Source organism: Phalacrocorax aristotelis, chromosome 3, assembly GCF_949628215.1.
Source record: "Phalacrocorax aristotelis chromosome 3, bGulAri2.1, whole genome shotgun sequence".
Classification (NCBI taxonomy): domain Eukaryota; kingdom Metazoa; phylum Chordata; class Aves; order Suliformes; family Phalacrocoracidae; genus Phalacrocorax; species Phalacrocorax aristotelis.
The window spans coordinates 120,383,198-120,398,559 of NC_134278.1; the positions used below are offsets into that span (position 1 = coordinate 120,383,198).

The window sequence follows — 15,362 nt, forward strand, 5'->3', positions numbered from 1 at the left end:
GCACTTTTCAGGTCAGACCAAATCATTCTGATGCTTCCAGATAGAGTTTTATGCAAATCAATGTGAGGAAAAGGTAAGCTGCAGACTAATGTAAAGTGACTAGTAGATTTTAGGCTTATGTCAATCAAATATTTTGCTTTAATGGAAGATTAGATTCTTACAACTAAGCACTCAAAAATTATTTTTAACTGAACCTTCTTTAGTATGGTACACATCATCAGGAGAAAGTTGTATGTCTCAGGAGTATCTATCACACCGCCAATCTCCTACCAGCATTTTGTGGGCATTCCTGGCATTTGCCCATGGCTTGGCTCCCATTCACAGCCCTTCCCAGCCAGGCTCCACGCTCAGCCCCTGCCAGGAGACTGGCTCCCTCATCTCTCACTCGCTCACTAGACTCTCAAAAACCCCTCTCTCTGCTGCTTCCTACCCTGCTCTACATACTTGGAAAGGGCTCCTCAGAAGCATCTACACTGTAACCTATTACTCTACTTTCAAAGGTTTTAATAATCTCCTCTTCTACAACACCTACCAAAGCCTGACAAGGGGTGTCTAATATTAGACTGCTGATGGGCTGAGGACACCACTATCAAGATGACCGGGAATACATCATCGTTTCTTCTTGCCTCCCGCCTCTCTGTCTCTCTAGTCTTCCTCCCTACACTGAGATCATAAGTTTCTGGGACAGAAACAGGTTTTTTTAATCTGAATTTATACATTATTTATCAAAATGGGGCTGGGCACTGCAAGCAGGAGTCCTGATGCTACAGAAAAACAAAAAGTAAACAAAAAGTAAACACAATGCCATGAATTACAGTCCATTTTGCTAATAGGTTGCAATGACTTCCCAAAGAAGGTTCAGTGATGACTTTTCTCCCTGGTAGAAACCTTTTGCATAATATCATTTTAACACACAAACATTGCTATTTTATTTTCAGATTAACAAGTACCAACAACAATTCACACCAAAAAAAATAATATGTAAGGAAAAGTAAACTAATCTCTGTCCAAACATAACAAATACCTCTCAGTGACAGAGTTTTATAAGACTACACACAGTAAAATAATAAATGAAAGAAAGCACAGAGACCACATCCATTCATCCTAAACCCTGTGCCACCTGAAAAGAACTTATTTATTAAGGCTGGCAGAAAACTTTTTGTACAAGCTGTTTTTCATGGATAACGTGGGACTCAGAAAAACAACTTCTTTCACAGAACATTTCAGATTTTCATCAAAAGTCTTCGTTTAGTTTTGGTTTTGTTTGACAGAAAATGGAGGAGGGAAGCGGATTGGGGAGCAAATCTAAGCAAACCTTACTAGAATGCCCTTACACTACTTAATCTGAGTGCAGTCATGGAAGAACTCATTATTTCTGCATGGAAAGCCTTTTTGCCCTGTTTCTTGGCTCATTGTCAGAAAGGACAAAACAGACTTAAAATGTATGTTCCAGAAAATGATGGGACTTGGGGAAACTGCACATACAGTCATCCAGGACAGTTGCACTCTCTCTGTGTGTAAACCCAGCAAAAGCAATCTGCCACTCTCAGGACATGATGATTCAAAGATAGCAGAGAGAGAAGGAAAAGTGATGTTCAAGCTGTGGCAGTTCATGGAGCAGGACGGTCGCTCAGCCCCAAACAAACCTTTCTGCTCTCAGCAAACAACTGTGGGGGTACCACACTATCACCCAGGATCAGCTCCCTCTACCAGCAAATGCAAACCCAAAGCACACGTGTATGTTATGACCCATACAAGCACCACTGTTAATATATTTGCAACATGGTCACAAGCCTTTTATTTTACTACACGGAGAGCTTTTTGGAAATGAGTGCAACAAAGAATCTGATCCTCTACTACTTTATTTCACTTTGACGCTGCTGTATTTCTGCCAGGGTCAATGGTGTATCTAACATGGAAGTGAAATGGTCATTATGCAGTCCCAACATTTCATTATTAATATCATCGTTCTCCTTCTGTGAAGCTGAACTTTAGCTTTCAAATAATACTTCTTCCAAATTCCACGTGGGTACAGTTTGATTTGCAAGGTCTTTTTTAAGAAAAAGTGTGAAGCATGCAGCCTGAATATATACTGCCTAATTCTCTCCTCTTTGGCAGTATGGACTCTTCAGTTGTACCCATACCCATACCAACTGAGCTACTAATTAACTTTTAAATATGTTGCTGATAGGAAAATCCTCCTAGGTTAACTCACAAAAATTATATGCCTGCACATGACAGCTGACAAACTCTACAATTTTAAATAAATCTTTGTCATCAATTTTGCAAAGAGAAGTAGAATCTCTGAAATTTCTAATAGAAGAGAAAATATAAAATGGGAACTGTTTGATGGCAAGTTCATTTTTGAAAACTGAAATGAATTTTAACCTCAAAGTCTAAGCTTTGAAGTACCTGACTTCCTATCCTGCAGCATCTTGGATACCCACCTACACTGGCAAACTGACAGCGATCAAGCTAATGCCAAGCCATCAAGACCCAGTGTCTGTGCCAGGACTCCCAGCCCTATAGCAAAGAGCCTGGCTGCCAGGAAGCGCTTCCCAGGGCAGTCTGTGCATAGCTGTCCCTGGGGGCCTCAGAAATCCAGAGCCCTTGGCAACAGCCAGTCTTCCAGTTCTGGTGAACCACACTTCCCAGTAACAAACACTCATGTTAGAGATTGCCCAGCCCACTCAAACCCAAAGCGAAAGAGAGTTTTGTCACACTGGGATTGCTGGTAAAATGCTTTTTAAACACAAACCATAAAAAACCCTAAGTGACTAAAAGTAACATGTAGCTTCCCTGAATCTGCTTCCTTCACACGGGTCCACATTTCACAACTTTACACCCTTACAGAAAACACTATATGAGAGAAAATGCTGAGAAAAGTAACATAGTTTTTAGCATGCTCCTATCAAAACATATGCCAACCAAACTGAACAGAACGTATATAAATAACAACAACAAAAGTTAAAAGCAAACAAGCTGGAAATTCCATTACTTCATCTGAAGCTTTCCCAGTCTGACAGCTAAATTACATTGTTATTCTGCAGTTATTTACTTATTATGCTTCGCATTTATTTCTGACGTTAAAATGAAAATTGTGCTACAGAGGTAAACTGATGTGAAACTTTGATGAATGTGTATGAGCTTTAGGTCATAATTATAAGGTGATTCCTAGAAGAAACCAAAGAGGTGAAAAATGAAACTGAATTCCAGAAACTGCAGGTTGGACACATTTTTTCCAATGGAAATATGTGTGTTGGGGGGAAGTAATTTTCTCCATTTTGACTATATGAACTAACCCAATTTAGTTTGCTACTTTGGAGGAGCATGTGTTAAAAGATTTTTTTAAAACCTCTTAGCTATTTCTCATATACTCTGATAGCTATGGGATGGTTAATCTAAACTGAAAAGATATATTCTCCATCAGCTGGACTGCAAAATTTCAGTCTTACTTACACAGCTGGAAAGCCAGGAGCCTGTTCTGGTATATGGTGTTGATGAAGAAGCAAATAATAGGTCTGTTTGGGCATATTGCAAAACCATTTCCCAGGCCCTGTTCACTGGAAACAAATTATTAGAGGAGCCAAAAAGGTTCAGATCAAGCTTGCAGTGTTCTGAGACAGCTATGTTTGTGTCTGTGTATGGGTAGATCCTTTTCTTGGGAAGGGTGAAAACCAATACTCAGAAAAAGTGTCCACACAGTTCAACAAGGGAAATTAGCCCCTTGTTTTCATGAACACACCCTTCATTATTCCTCAACGGAATTTTAATTTTGATTCCAATATAACCTGTCCCAAGCACAGAAAAGTAAGAATCCCGAGAGGATGTCTTCTATTGTAAATATTTTCCATAGCAGCTTCTTACAAAAATGAACAGGTTCAAGCTTACTCCTTCTCCCACTGAAGTCAGTCATCACTACTAACTGTTATATGATCATGACAGATTTGTATATTTCTTCCCACCTACCAGGCCAGAGGAAAGGAAGGAAGCCCTATATTGAGGGAATCCCTTTTCAAACAGGCATTAAACCATCCATGAAAGTAATACCATTGTTCTTTAAAAAAAAAAACAAACCACAAACAAAAACCACTGGAACTGCATAATATAAGCAACTAGTATCCAAAATCAGCAATGAAAATTCTGAAGCCCATCCTATGCTCAGCACTCCTAGATCATATATTACAATTTCTCTTCTGAACACAAAGATTTTCACCAAATTCATTGTTGCTGCTTAGTATTCAATGAATATGGAAAAGCCACATGCACAGATGCTTGCATATGAAACTACCTTGATTAAAGCAAACCGCTGTCCTCAGCAACTGCATATGCATATTCCCAGATGTAATATGACAGGCTCTCCATTTGTGACAGGGACAAAGGAAGGGCTACTCAGACAAACAATAAAGCTACAGCAAACTATATAGCTATCTTCTCCATCGCCTCAACCATTTTCCATTATAAGTATGCACCTAAACAGCATTTTAAGAGGGTATGATTATGGAGAATGGGAGGAAATAACATGACAGAAGGAAAAAGGAGCAGTTCATCATTATTACCATAAACTTTATTCACGTACATGGCCTAGCTCTGTCCTGACTCTACTGGGGCAAAGCCAGGAAACATGAGCCAGAATCAAATTACAGTGTGTCCAACCAAGCCACCAGTCTGGACAGATCAGGAACCCAGAATATGCCACAGCAAGAAACTGCTACACAGTTTAAGCACAGCCAGAGATGAACTGCTCCAGCAACCCTAGCAGAATGGAGGTTACCACCACCTAGTAGTACTGTGGTCCCAATGCAGGTACGGTTAGTGTGGCTGGGTCTTGATATGTATTACTGCTGCACAATTAGATCTAGCTGTGTTCAAGTCAACTTCATTACTTGCATTAAGTAATTTATATTGTTAGGCCTTTGTACATGTGTTCAGGGACCAATTGCACTAAAGCCAACCAAGAAAGGACATGGTCTTCCGATTTCCTTAATGTTTTGCGCAAGGATAAAATCTTCTCCCAAAGAAAACAAGTGTTTTAGTGATACTCGCAAGGCCTACCTTGCCCAAACCAGGGGTGTCTTTCACTTTGCTGACTGCCCTCAACAAACATGGTGGTGCAGGGGGTGGGGAAGTCTGAAGGATACTGCTGAAGCTGGTAGAGAAGAGAGGAGATTCAGGAACAGATGATGCAGAAGGCCTGTGCTTCTTCTTTTTGGAAGACAGGTTCAATTTCTGAGCGGCTCTGTGGGAAAAATGACAAGACCAAGCTAAAACAACACCAAACTCATCAACACAAGCAGTCGAGAATAAATAAAGGTATTTATCAGGTTACTATTTATGCAAGATGTCAGTTTAGACCTCATTGATCCCTACGGTTTTATAATTCTGGTACTTCATTTATTATTACTAGTTTAACTCCACTGACTACACAAAGTTGCTCCAAATTTGCACGGACTGTACGAAGCAGGGTCACAATCAGGCCTCTGTCACTATGCTGAAACAATTCAGGGTGCAAGAAAGCTCCAAAACCTCCAGTTAAATCAGTGAGCTATATGACAATTTCTCTTCTATAATTAAGTTCAGTCACCAAATGGCTTACACAGAATTGTTTGTAATTCATAAGCCTCCAATTAGAAAATGAATACTTGTGCAATGTTTCGATGTAAGCAGGCACTGTTAACTTAATTAGTATTAAATGCTCAGGTGAATTTGCTTAGGTGTAAGAACCCTTGCACCAGCTGTTTTAGACTGGGTCTTAAAACATAAGCCAGTCTAAATCTGAACAAACAGTGATCAATGAAAACATTGCTGTTTGCAGTGAGATGGAGACAATCATACCAACTACAGCTGCATTAACCACTAAGCAGGGAAAACAATGAAGACTGCTTTTAATGCTACAGTATTCTTAGATAAGAATGCTGAAGTTTGTATACACTTTGATTAAAAAGCTAAGCTTTTCTGGGACAGAAATATTCAGCACTTTTGTTTTGCAAAATATTTTATTTTGAGAGACAATTCAACATTTAGCCTTTGTTGCAGCTTTTTGTTACAACACTTGTGGGCTCTGCACTGCCCAGGGTTAATGTTAATATTAATCATGCTGTCCCACTGTTTCCCTTTTTTAAAACAAGTACTTTAAATGGAGCAGGTCAACTGGAACACCATCTCTACAGAGAGATGGATATAACAACTCATGAGGCTACTCTCAAGTTGTTTGCTCTGGCCGACAAATGACCTAAGATAGGTATAAAAGTTGTTTGTGCTGACAGTAGCTCTCCTTACCTTTCTGAATTGTGACAGTCAAGACCAATAATCCTAAATCCTCCTAAGTTTTAAGAAGCTTTAGCTCCATTACACTGGTATCAGTATATATTACCCAACACTGAACTTACAAAAGTAATTACATTATTTCATCCCAAGGAGTCAGGGGAAAAAAGACTAAATATATGGACAGATACACACACACACTCTCATTTCAGTATGTACCTTGTGTTTGTATCAGATGTCTCAGACACATGAACAAATTACTGCTGGCCATGAAGTTGCCATATGTCAGCTGGTCATGTGTGCACTGCCAGTATGTATTCTTTTAGCCTATGGCAAGTGCAAAGCAGTTCCAGACAGATTAGTTTTTGATAAAAGAAAAACACTAGGAGATTTTAATTGACCTGACAGATAATTATGACTCAGAAGTTTCTGTACCACTTCCTTGTCCTTGTCCTTCCCTCTGTCCTGCAGTTCATAACCTGGCCCTCTCTTTTATGAGTCTGCTTTCTTTTTCGTAGAAAACATAATCAAAATATGTTGGTCAAAACCAAAGCAAAAAGCACCAATTATTTCTCCTTTTCCTAGGAACATTTCAATGTTTGAGAGGATTCAATGATTTCAGCTTCCACACTGATCCATCACCAATACTTTTATACAGTTGTCCATGCTGAATCAAGATTTTCTGTATATCATAGCTTCACTATAAAATTATTTTTAAAATCTAGTACTATGTGCAACAATTGAAAATATAAATGTTGGCCAAACATACTGAAAAATTTACTGCTGTGGTCAAGCTCAGTAGTCCGGTCTTAAATACAGGCAGTGGCTCCACCCACTGTGGTCATACATCTGGTCTCATTGACTCACCTGGGGTGAAAACACTTTTCCTAAAAACCATTTTTAAGGTTGACTGACAGAGCCATTATCCCTCTCACCACTAAATGCTTTTCCAGCATTTGCTATTCCTTTTGCAAAGTTGATAGTGTAATACAAACCGCTTCTTGACCCAACCAAGCCCATAGCTGGCATTTTCTTAAAGAAAAAACATTGTTGGAGGTACCTGGCCTTTTCAAAATCCTAGAACTATATTCTAGTTTGACAGTTATAACCTTTGAGATTGCATTCAAATGGAAGAACCTGCATTTTCCTTTATATTTTTGGCCTGCAACTGGCAAAATGTATGAAAAAGCAATGAACTATAGCTCACTACTTCATGGTGTTTTCTGGTTTTCTCCAAGGAGAGAAAATCAATGCATGGCAGTCTAGAAAAACATTTACAAGCCCTATCAGACTTGACTGAATTTTGAAGGGGATCAAAAAGGCAATAAGCCTCAGGTAATTCCCAGAGCATTAAACTGGGAAGAGAAGGATATTTTAAACAGATGTAGGCTGCAATATCACACAAACATATATAGTGTGGCTTTCTTGTGAACATATTTGTGTAAAATCATTCTGCTTGGGTGGCTACCATTGCTTTGAACACAGTTGGTCATGCCAGCTGAAGCTGATTTGGCCCTGTGATCTAGCACAGGAGGTTAGAAATTCTCACTATTTACTTTATAAGGTGAGTCAGAGGCCCGGCTTTCCCTTGCAGACTCTGTGGACTGCCAGACTTCTCAGGCAAAGCACCAGGCTGGACCTTGGGACACCTGATGCCACTGCAGCTCATGGCCTGCCCAGTCCAGCCAGCTGCTGTTTAGACTCAGCTTTTTGTACAGGAGCCAGCTAATTTGTTTTCATTTACTCTCTAGTATAATGGGACTCTGATTTCAACTTGAGACTATGTATACTACTATCAGTAATGGTAGCGGTGATGATGGCAGCATTGCTTTATGCATTGACAATAAGCTGATCATACTCCAAGTTACATTACATCCCACTTGAGCCAAGTGATATCAGCTATGAACTATGCAGGGGCGTGCAGTGGGCTCCAGTGCAATGCAAACCACTTCCCCTCTGTGTGCGGTATGGCTGTGGTAGGGATTGTGTCCACAGAGACACACAGGCAACTTGATCCAAATTAAATTTTTGATGTGCATAATTTAAACTGCATTAGACCACTGTGTGGACACACTCATTTGCAACAGAGCTGTCTTTAATATAATTTTACTGAATTATCTTCCAAAGTAATGCAGATTTAATCCAGTTTAGCTAATATACTTTGGATTCACATCTTCAGTTAATTTAGATTATTTTTTCCTGAGTGACACTATGTAAACAAGGAGCTGAAGACTTTTTGAAAGCTTGCAAGATCTGTGGCAGAAGAAACAATCACAGGATCAAGATCTGAGATTGCAGGAGGGGCATTAGAAAGTTGACTAAAGTTCAATCTGAATAGAACTGATGGACTGCTGACAGGAAAGGAGAACTGCTTTGAACATCCACGTAATCCATGGCAAAGATTGAGGTAATTTCTTGAAACGACATTCTCTGCTTTTTGGTTTTTAAACTACTGGTTTAATATGGTATATCTTTGGGCAGCCAGAATGTTTTTCACATCCCACCTACACAGAAATGATGATATTTTTTCTTTTCCCCCTTAAATCTCCATGGGCAGGCTGGGATTTTCAAACACATTCATTTTAGAGCTCACTCCCCTACACTGGAAGCCAATTCATGACTGATAAGAACTTCATGAAAACTGAAGATTCTCTGTGGGATTCATTGAAGAAATGGAAGCAAACCAGTTTAGAGGTAATTCTAAGACAATTCTGAGGGGCAAAGCATACTGGTTGGAAACTTTTCTAGAGACACGAATGAACAAAATTGGATTAAATATACATTTTTAACACAGAACAAAGGCACTTCTAGGGGTGATGCAAAGATATCTACTAAGAAAATTGTTCATACTAGTTATAAGCAATACAAGAATTAAGTTGATGAAACTCGTTAGACAAAATAAAAGGCATTATGGAAAGTTCTGTAAATATCTTGCTTACAGAAGTCACTGGGTAATGGTTACAGTACAACGTACATTAAGGAAACACTGTGGAAGGAACAGTTTTAAAATTCATGGTTTCTAAATTAACTTTAGCTGCTCACAAAAAGTAATTAGCAATTTCAAAAACTGAGGACAAATCACAAATCCATACATCCACTTATTACTAAGCAATAGTCAGGACAGGGAAAAAACCAAACCAAACCAAGCCAAAAACCAACAAAACAAAGCGATGTGATACAGCACTTTAAAAAAAGAACAATAAATAAAGCCTTCCTGCAATACATAATATTTATGCACCTCCAGCTCAAACAGAGTGGACTGGGACCTCATTTGGCATAAATTCAAATAAGATCATGAACGTCAGTGAGCCTGCCTATGCCAACTCATGGCATATTTGCTTCCTTTCACTTAAGTAAGAAAACAGACACTGATAATAAAATTTAAGGGACACCTATTTAGCTTCATAAAATAAATTATATTTTATCCCACACATCATCCAAGGCAAAATTAAAACTTCAGGACTCACTGTCAAAGTAGAGGTCAGTAAGGCTAGCAGGTTCATTAGATTCAGAAGGAGATTAGACATTTAAGTGAATAATTAAAATATTATTCACACTTGTGTCAGTAAAGATCATCATCAATAAGTAACACTGACTCTCACACTTCAGTACTTGACATGCGCCTTCACCAGTGACAATTTCCTTAGGTACATATCTCTGTATAATTATTCATTACTGGAGCTTTACATTACACTATGATGCATCCAGAACTTATCACCCTTGGAAACAGAATTCCAGATCATAGGGGCCAGTGAGGTGGCATATCAGTTTCTGTGTCAAAATAAAAATTGAAAATATACTTTCATATCATATTTTCCACAGAGAAAGTGGCTCTTAAGCTGTGGAGGCGAAACAGTCATGTACTAGCTAATTTTAATGTAAATATTTTCAATTTTAATTAAAACTAAAAATCAATTTTTCTTCCTTATTTGAAGGCATAAATTTCATTTTCTAAGACAAATACTTTCCACTGGGTGCACCATTCAAGGACCAAGGTATGACATTTTTATGTACAAGGGATGGCTTACCAGAGGATGTGCTGGTTTGACAAGCCCAAACGAGATTAACGATCTTCCCTAGTAATTAAAACACTATCTTTACTTATCCAAAACTGTCTTGCCTGCTGCATCTTAGTGCTGGGTTGGAAAATAGATGGAAGTTTAGTTTGGAAATCAGTCTCCTAAACAAACTGTCTAAACATATTTGTGCAGATATATCGCTAGTTAAAAAATACATCTATACTTTGACCAACAGTGTTGGTTATCCACTGTGAAACACTCATATCCTCCGGTCTCAGGTTGGGCACCTAAAAGTGTAAGACACACTCAGCCTCACCCTCAAAACAAAAGCCCTATCGATGATTTTTTTTTAAACCAAGCCATAATTATTCTTGTAGAAAGAGTAGAAAATCTTGACTGTCACCTACCAAGTAAAATGTAGACTGCACAGTATTTCAGTATTTTAGTTAACTGTTGGCATGTCAAACAAAAATATACTGGAAGCCTGCCATTAGTTTTGATTATTTCCAACTCAAATATTTGCAAATATGGATTCACGGTGTATTTTCTGGTTTGAGTATATATGTTTATTTAAAATGAGTCATATCACATAGGTCCCTCATGTATCTCTAAGGTAAAAAACAGATGGATACAGTAAAATTACAACTATGCAGGCTTTCTTCCTATGAGAAAACTAGTCTTGATTTTTGGTTACACAGGGTCACTCAACAGTTGCTTCCTCTCCAGGATCTCTAGTTACTGAATTATGTCAGTTATATGCTGCGTATACAAACTGGACACAGGGCACTAAATGGAATGTTCACATTTTCTAATTATAGGAATCTAAGCTAGCTTCTCTGAATCATCACCAAAACTGATTGTTTCTCCCAATCACCTCTATAGGTGTCACAGGTTCACTAAGGGGACATTGCAGCCAAGCTGACCTGAGTACTACCACCAAAAGGGGAGGCCCCATACCTGCCACTGCCCTGTTGGCATACTTCCTTTCCCTCCCTTGCTTCTTTCCTCACATTTATGTTGGCTTGGCTGCTACTGCTTTAACCTCCTGAACTGCTTGTGCCAAAGGGTGCTCTAAATCATACTTACTTGACATGGCTAATATGCCCGAATTACTATAGCAAACACTTCCCCAACCTTAAAATCTGAGTCACGTGGTACTGAATGTGGTTTCATGCAAAATCTCATCTTTCTATTTGGAGGGCAATGATCTGGCTGGGAGCCATGGCTTCCTTTGTGCCATGCCTTTCTTTGCATCTTCTAAAGCAATAACAGTGATGCTTTACAGGATGTTTAACTAACAAGCTAACAGCCATGCTCTGCTGCAAGGGGCCAGGTTGCCTCTCCACCCTCTGCTGCAAACAGGGGGTACCACCTAGGAAACATGCTCCATGGCAGAGTGAGAACGAACTCCAAGGGCTTTTTCTTCTAACTCTACATAGAACAGTTTCTCTCATTCAGACTGAAAGCAAAAAGATATAGTGATAAATCTTGCAGTTGGTCTGCCTCGCCCCTTCCCAGCCCACATTCCCTGCCTTCCAACAGGACTTACAAGCCATGAACGAGAATCAGGGCAACTTTATTCCACTTTAACCCTCTGTGTGGCCAAACTCAGGGCTGTGGTGTTGCAGCCTAGTAAGACATATAAAGAATGAAATAAGAATCCTCAGAGGAACATTTCCTGGATTTGTAGTTCCAGTAAGATTCTTAGTATTTGTGTTTAATTATTTTACAATGCCTTTAAAATCTGGAGATAATTTGAGCTTTCTGCTTATGCTGTAGAAGGTATAATAAACATCTCTCTAATGCCCAGTAAACACTTGCCCCTTATTGTTGTCTTTATTTTTATGCATGCATTCAATTTCCTAGCAACAATAAAGCTGTCCCAGGCTGCAATCTTTCACTTCTTGGGTGGTTAATTCAGATGTTTTGGCCACAGTGCCTTAGTGACTGTGCTCTCCCCTGGATCTCTATTGTAACTGTCTAGAAACTCATTATTTTTAACTTATTTCATTCTAACAGAGTCAAAATAGGGCTTTGAACTTTATTTGGGACAGGTCTTATAAAATCTGAGACTTGTTGCACACAGGCAATCTTAGTGAAATTAGCAGCTCAGACCTGCTCTTATCAAATTTGTGTAAATTCACTGGCAACAGAGCTGCTCCTAGGTTACACCAAAATGAAGAAGATTAATATGCTTAAAGACCAATAGCTTAATGAGAAGCTCAAAGTCCTACATAAGTATATATTACAGGACAGAGGACTTATGTACTGCACAGCTGTTGTTTGGGTGAAAATCCCAGTTTTAGAGAAGGGTATGACAAGGTATGAAACAAACCACTTCTCATGTCATTGCTGTTTGATCCACAAGATCCTCTTCACCAGCTATCACTGTCTTCCAGTAAAGATCTTTTTACTTAATGTAAAAGTTCCTGAAAAACCCTGGTTCAGTGACAGATGTCCTTCTGTCTTTGGCAACAGGATCATTAATTAGCTCTCATGCATAAAGGTAATATTAGCCAAAAATGTAACAAATCAAATGAACTATCACACCTGGAATTTCTGCAAGAAATCACACCCTTGTCCTTTAATAGTACCTATCAAGAAAACAACATCTTGACTCAATAGCTTGATATATTTAGCTAGAGAAAGATCATTTCTGCTCTTTTTCCTTTCTTTCCGGTCTTTGTCTCCTCATTCTCTTCTCCTCTTAGTACTATTCCTAAATTTCAGGCATTACTGATCCAGGTCACCACACACACTATAAAAATGACCAGACTCACCTCTCCTGCTGTGCTATTGACTGCGGACACACATAATCGACCTGCATTTTTAGAGAAAAGAGTGATTTTGGTGACCAGCAGAAGGACCCAACTCTAAGAAAATGTTCAGCCTTCAAATGCAGAAAACAAATCACTAGTCACAATTTTTAAAGAGTGGGTAGAGGTTGTTTTTATTACTAATCTAGCTTATTTTTTCTCTGAAATATGCTTTTATAAAAAGTGGTAGACAGATGACAGAGCTCACAGCATTATCCCATTCCTGGAAAGCTCTGTGGATGCGTTGGATATGTGTCACTGCATGCTTAATGCATGAAGCAAGCTAAACCATTATACTTGGATAAAATAAAATCAGATGTTTAGCACTAGTTTAATATGGGAAGAAAACCAGCTACATTTACTATAACTCAAATGAATTCAAATGTAAGCACTTACCAATTACTGCCATGGTTACTTGGCAATGCATCTTCAAGCCCCATGGGCAAAACTGCATAGGCAGGAGACTGACAACCACAGACCAGAGTAGCCTTAATTTCAGTTGCACAGAGCTGAGGGCAAGAGCACTAATTTCTTTCAAGGAAAGGTCAGAAACAAGCTCTGTCCAGCCTAAGCTCTGGGTGTTAAGAAGTATTGCCTGTATATACTAACGATTTAGACTGTAAGATGCTGGCATTACTGCTAAGCAATAAGAAGAGAGATGTGTACGGTTTTATATTTGTACTGTTATTGTGTAGAACAAGAAACACACAGAGATCTGTCAGTCTTCAAGCATTAGCTGGAAAATATTAGGGGCGTAGATGTACAGTTACATTGTTACCCCAGGGATAGCTGGAAAACATATTTTCCCCATGTCTGAGACAACATAGCAAACTTCAAACCATGGGTCAGGACTCCTGGTTAGACAGCCCCTAGCTGACTCCCCTCATGAGCAAGAAGTAATGACAGTTATGACAACTCAAAAATGTGGCTAACAGCAGCTTTGCTATGAGAGGCCCACAAACCACTGGCCATTTAATAACAGTCCTTAAAATCACATAAAGCAATTTCTTTAACTGTAAGTTTTATGGAGCTTATACGATTACAGTTATTCTATTACCTTGGATGTAAAGCCTGACCACACACTGTGTGGAAAGCTATTTTGCTTCATCTCTGTCCCATTCAGCAAAAACCTCTCATAACACCAGGAGGAAAAGCTGCCAGCACACAGATTCACAGTCCATTTTGTCATTGTTTAACTTTCTAGTTGGCAGAACAATTAAACAGATACATCAAAAAGCCAAAAGGCAGGTAAGCTTTACAGGGGTTTTTGCCTCATCAATATTTTGGAGGCCAGCACATTTCAAACACCACCAGCGTACAAATGGTAAACTATTCTGGCAACACAAATGCACTGAAATTCAATGCACTTAAGCCCAGCTCTGACAAGCAATCTCCCATTGTAGTAAAAAATATTTCCTAAGAGTTCCTGTTAGTCTTGTCTTGTACTTATTTAAGTCACTACCATGATAATTGTTTGAGACAAGTTGTTTTCAACTACCGGACACTATCACCATTGCTATGTATAACATGCTAAGGTCCAAGACCGAGTTCCTCCTCTTAACAGACTGCACATGTGCTAAAATCAGTCCAGCCCCAACAGCTTATAAGCAAAACAGACAAAACAAAAGAAAGAAATTTTATGATCCCACCTTCACAGAGATATGCTGAAGCACAAAGAAATTAATGAACAGTGGCAAACAGTAATTTAATATAAATCTCCTCAGCAGATTCACACAAATAGTTACAGTGGTTTTGGAGGTGCTGAACAGCAGTACCCAGGAGGAAGGTAGCAATATGGCAGAGTCAGGCTCTTCCAACCGGCCCATGGAAGGAAAACAGGAGCTAATGGGCACAGATTGAAGCAACAGAAGTTTGGACAGGGTATAAAGAAATGGTTTTTTACCCTGAGGACAGCCAAACAAGGTTGTACAGTCTTTGTCCTTGGGATAAAGTCCTGGGCAACCTGTCTGACCTCAGAGCAGAGCCTGCTTTGAGCAGGGGGTTGTATTAGAAACATCCTGAGGTCCCTTCCAGCCTCTCTGATCCAATGGTTACTGACGTTACAATTCTGAAAGCAATAAAATATTATGCTTTATTTTTTCTTTCAAAATATCTTTTCTCTGAAAAGTTCCAAAAAAAAATCACTTAGCATCAGTCTCAGGAATGCATTCAATCCAAAACTAAAGTTTTGATTTTTAGGATAGCAATTTAAATATCACGGAATCAAACATCAAACTACAATTTCAAACTGAAAAAATCAATA

The 15,362-nt window shown here is 39.0% G+C and overlaps 1 protein-coding gene across 2 annotated transcripts in view; it reads right to left on the reverse strand.

The window, feature by feature from the left end:
- The window catches only part of KIF26B (kinesin family member 26B), a 309,748-nt gene that overhangs the window by 108,805 nt on the left and 185,581 nt on the right, over positions 1-15,362 (reverse strand). For both annotated transcript variants that reach the window (XM_075089362.1, XM_075089363.1), the window contains exon 5: positions 5,056-5,239. In XM_075089362.1, the coding sequence (XP_074945463.1) occupies positions 5,056-5,239 (184 nt within the window). The remainder of the gene's footprint in view (positions 1-5,055; positions 5,240-15,362) is intronic.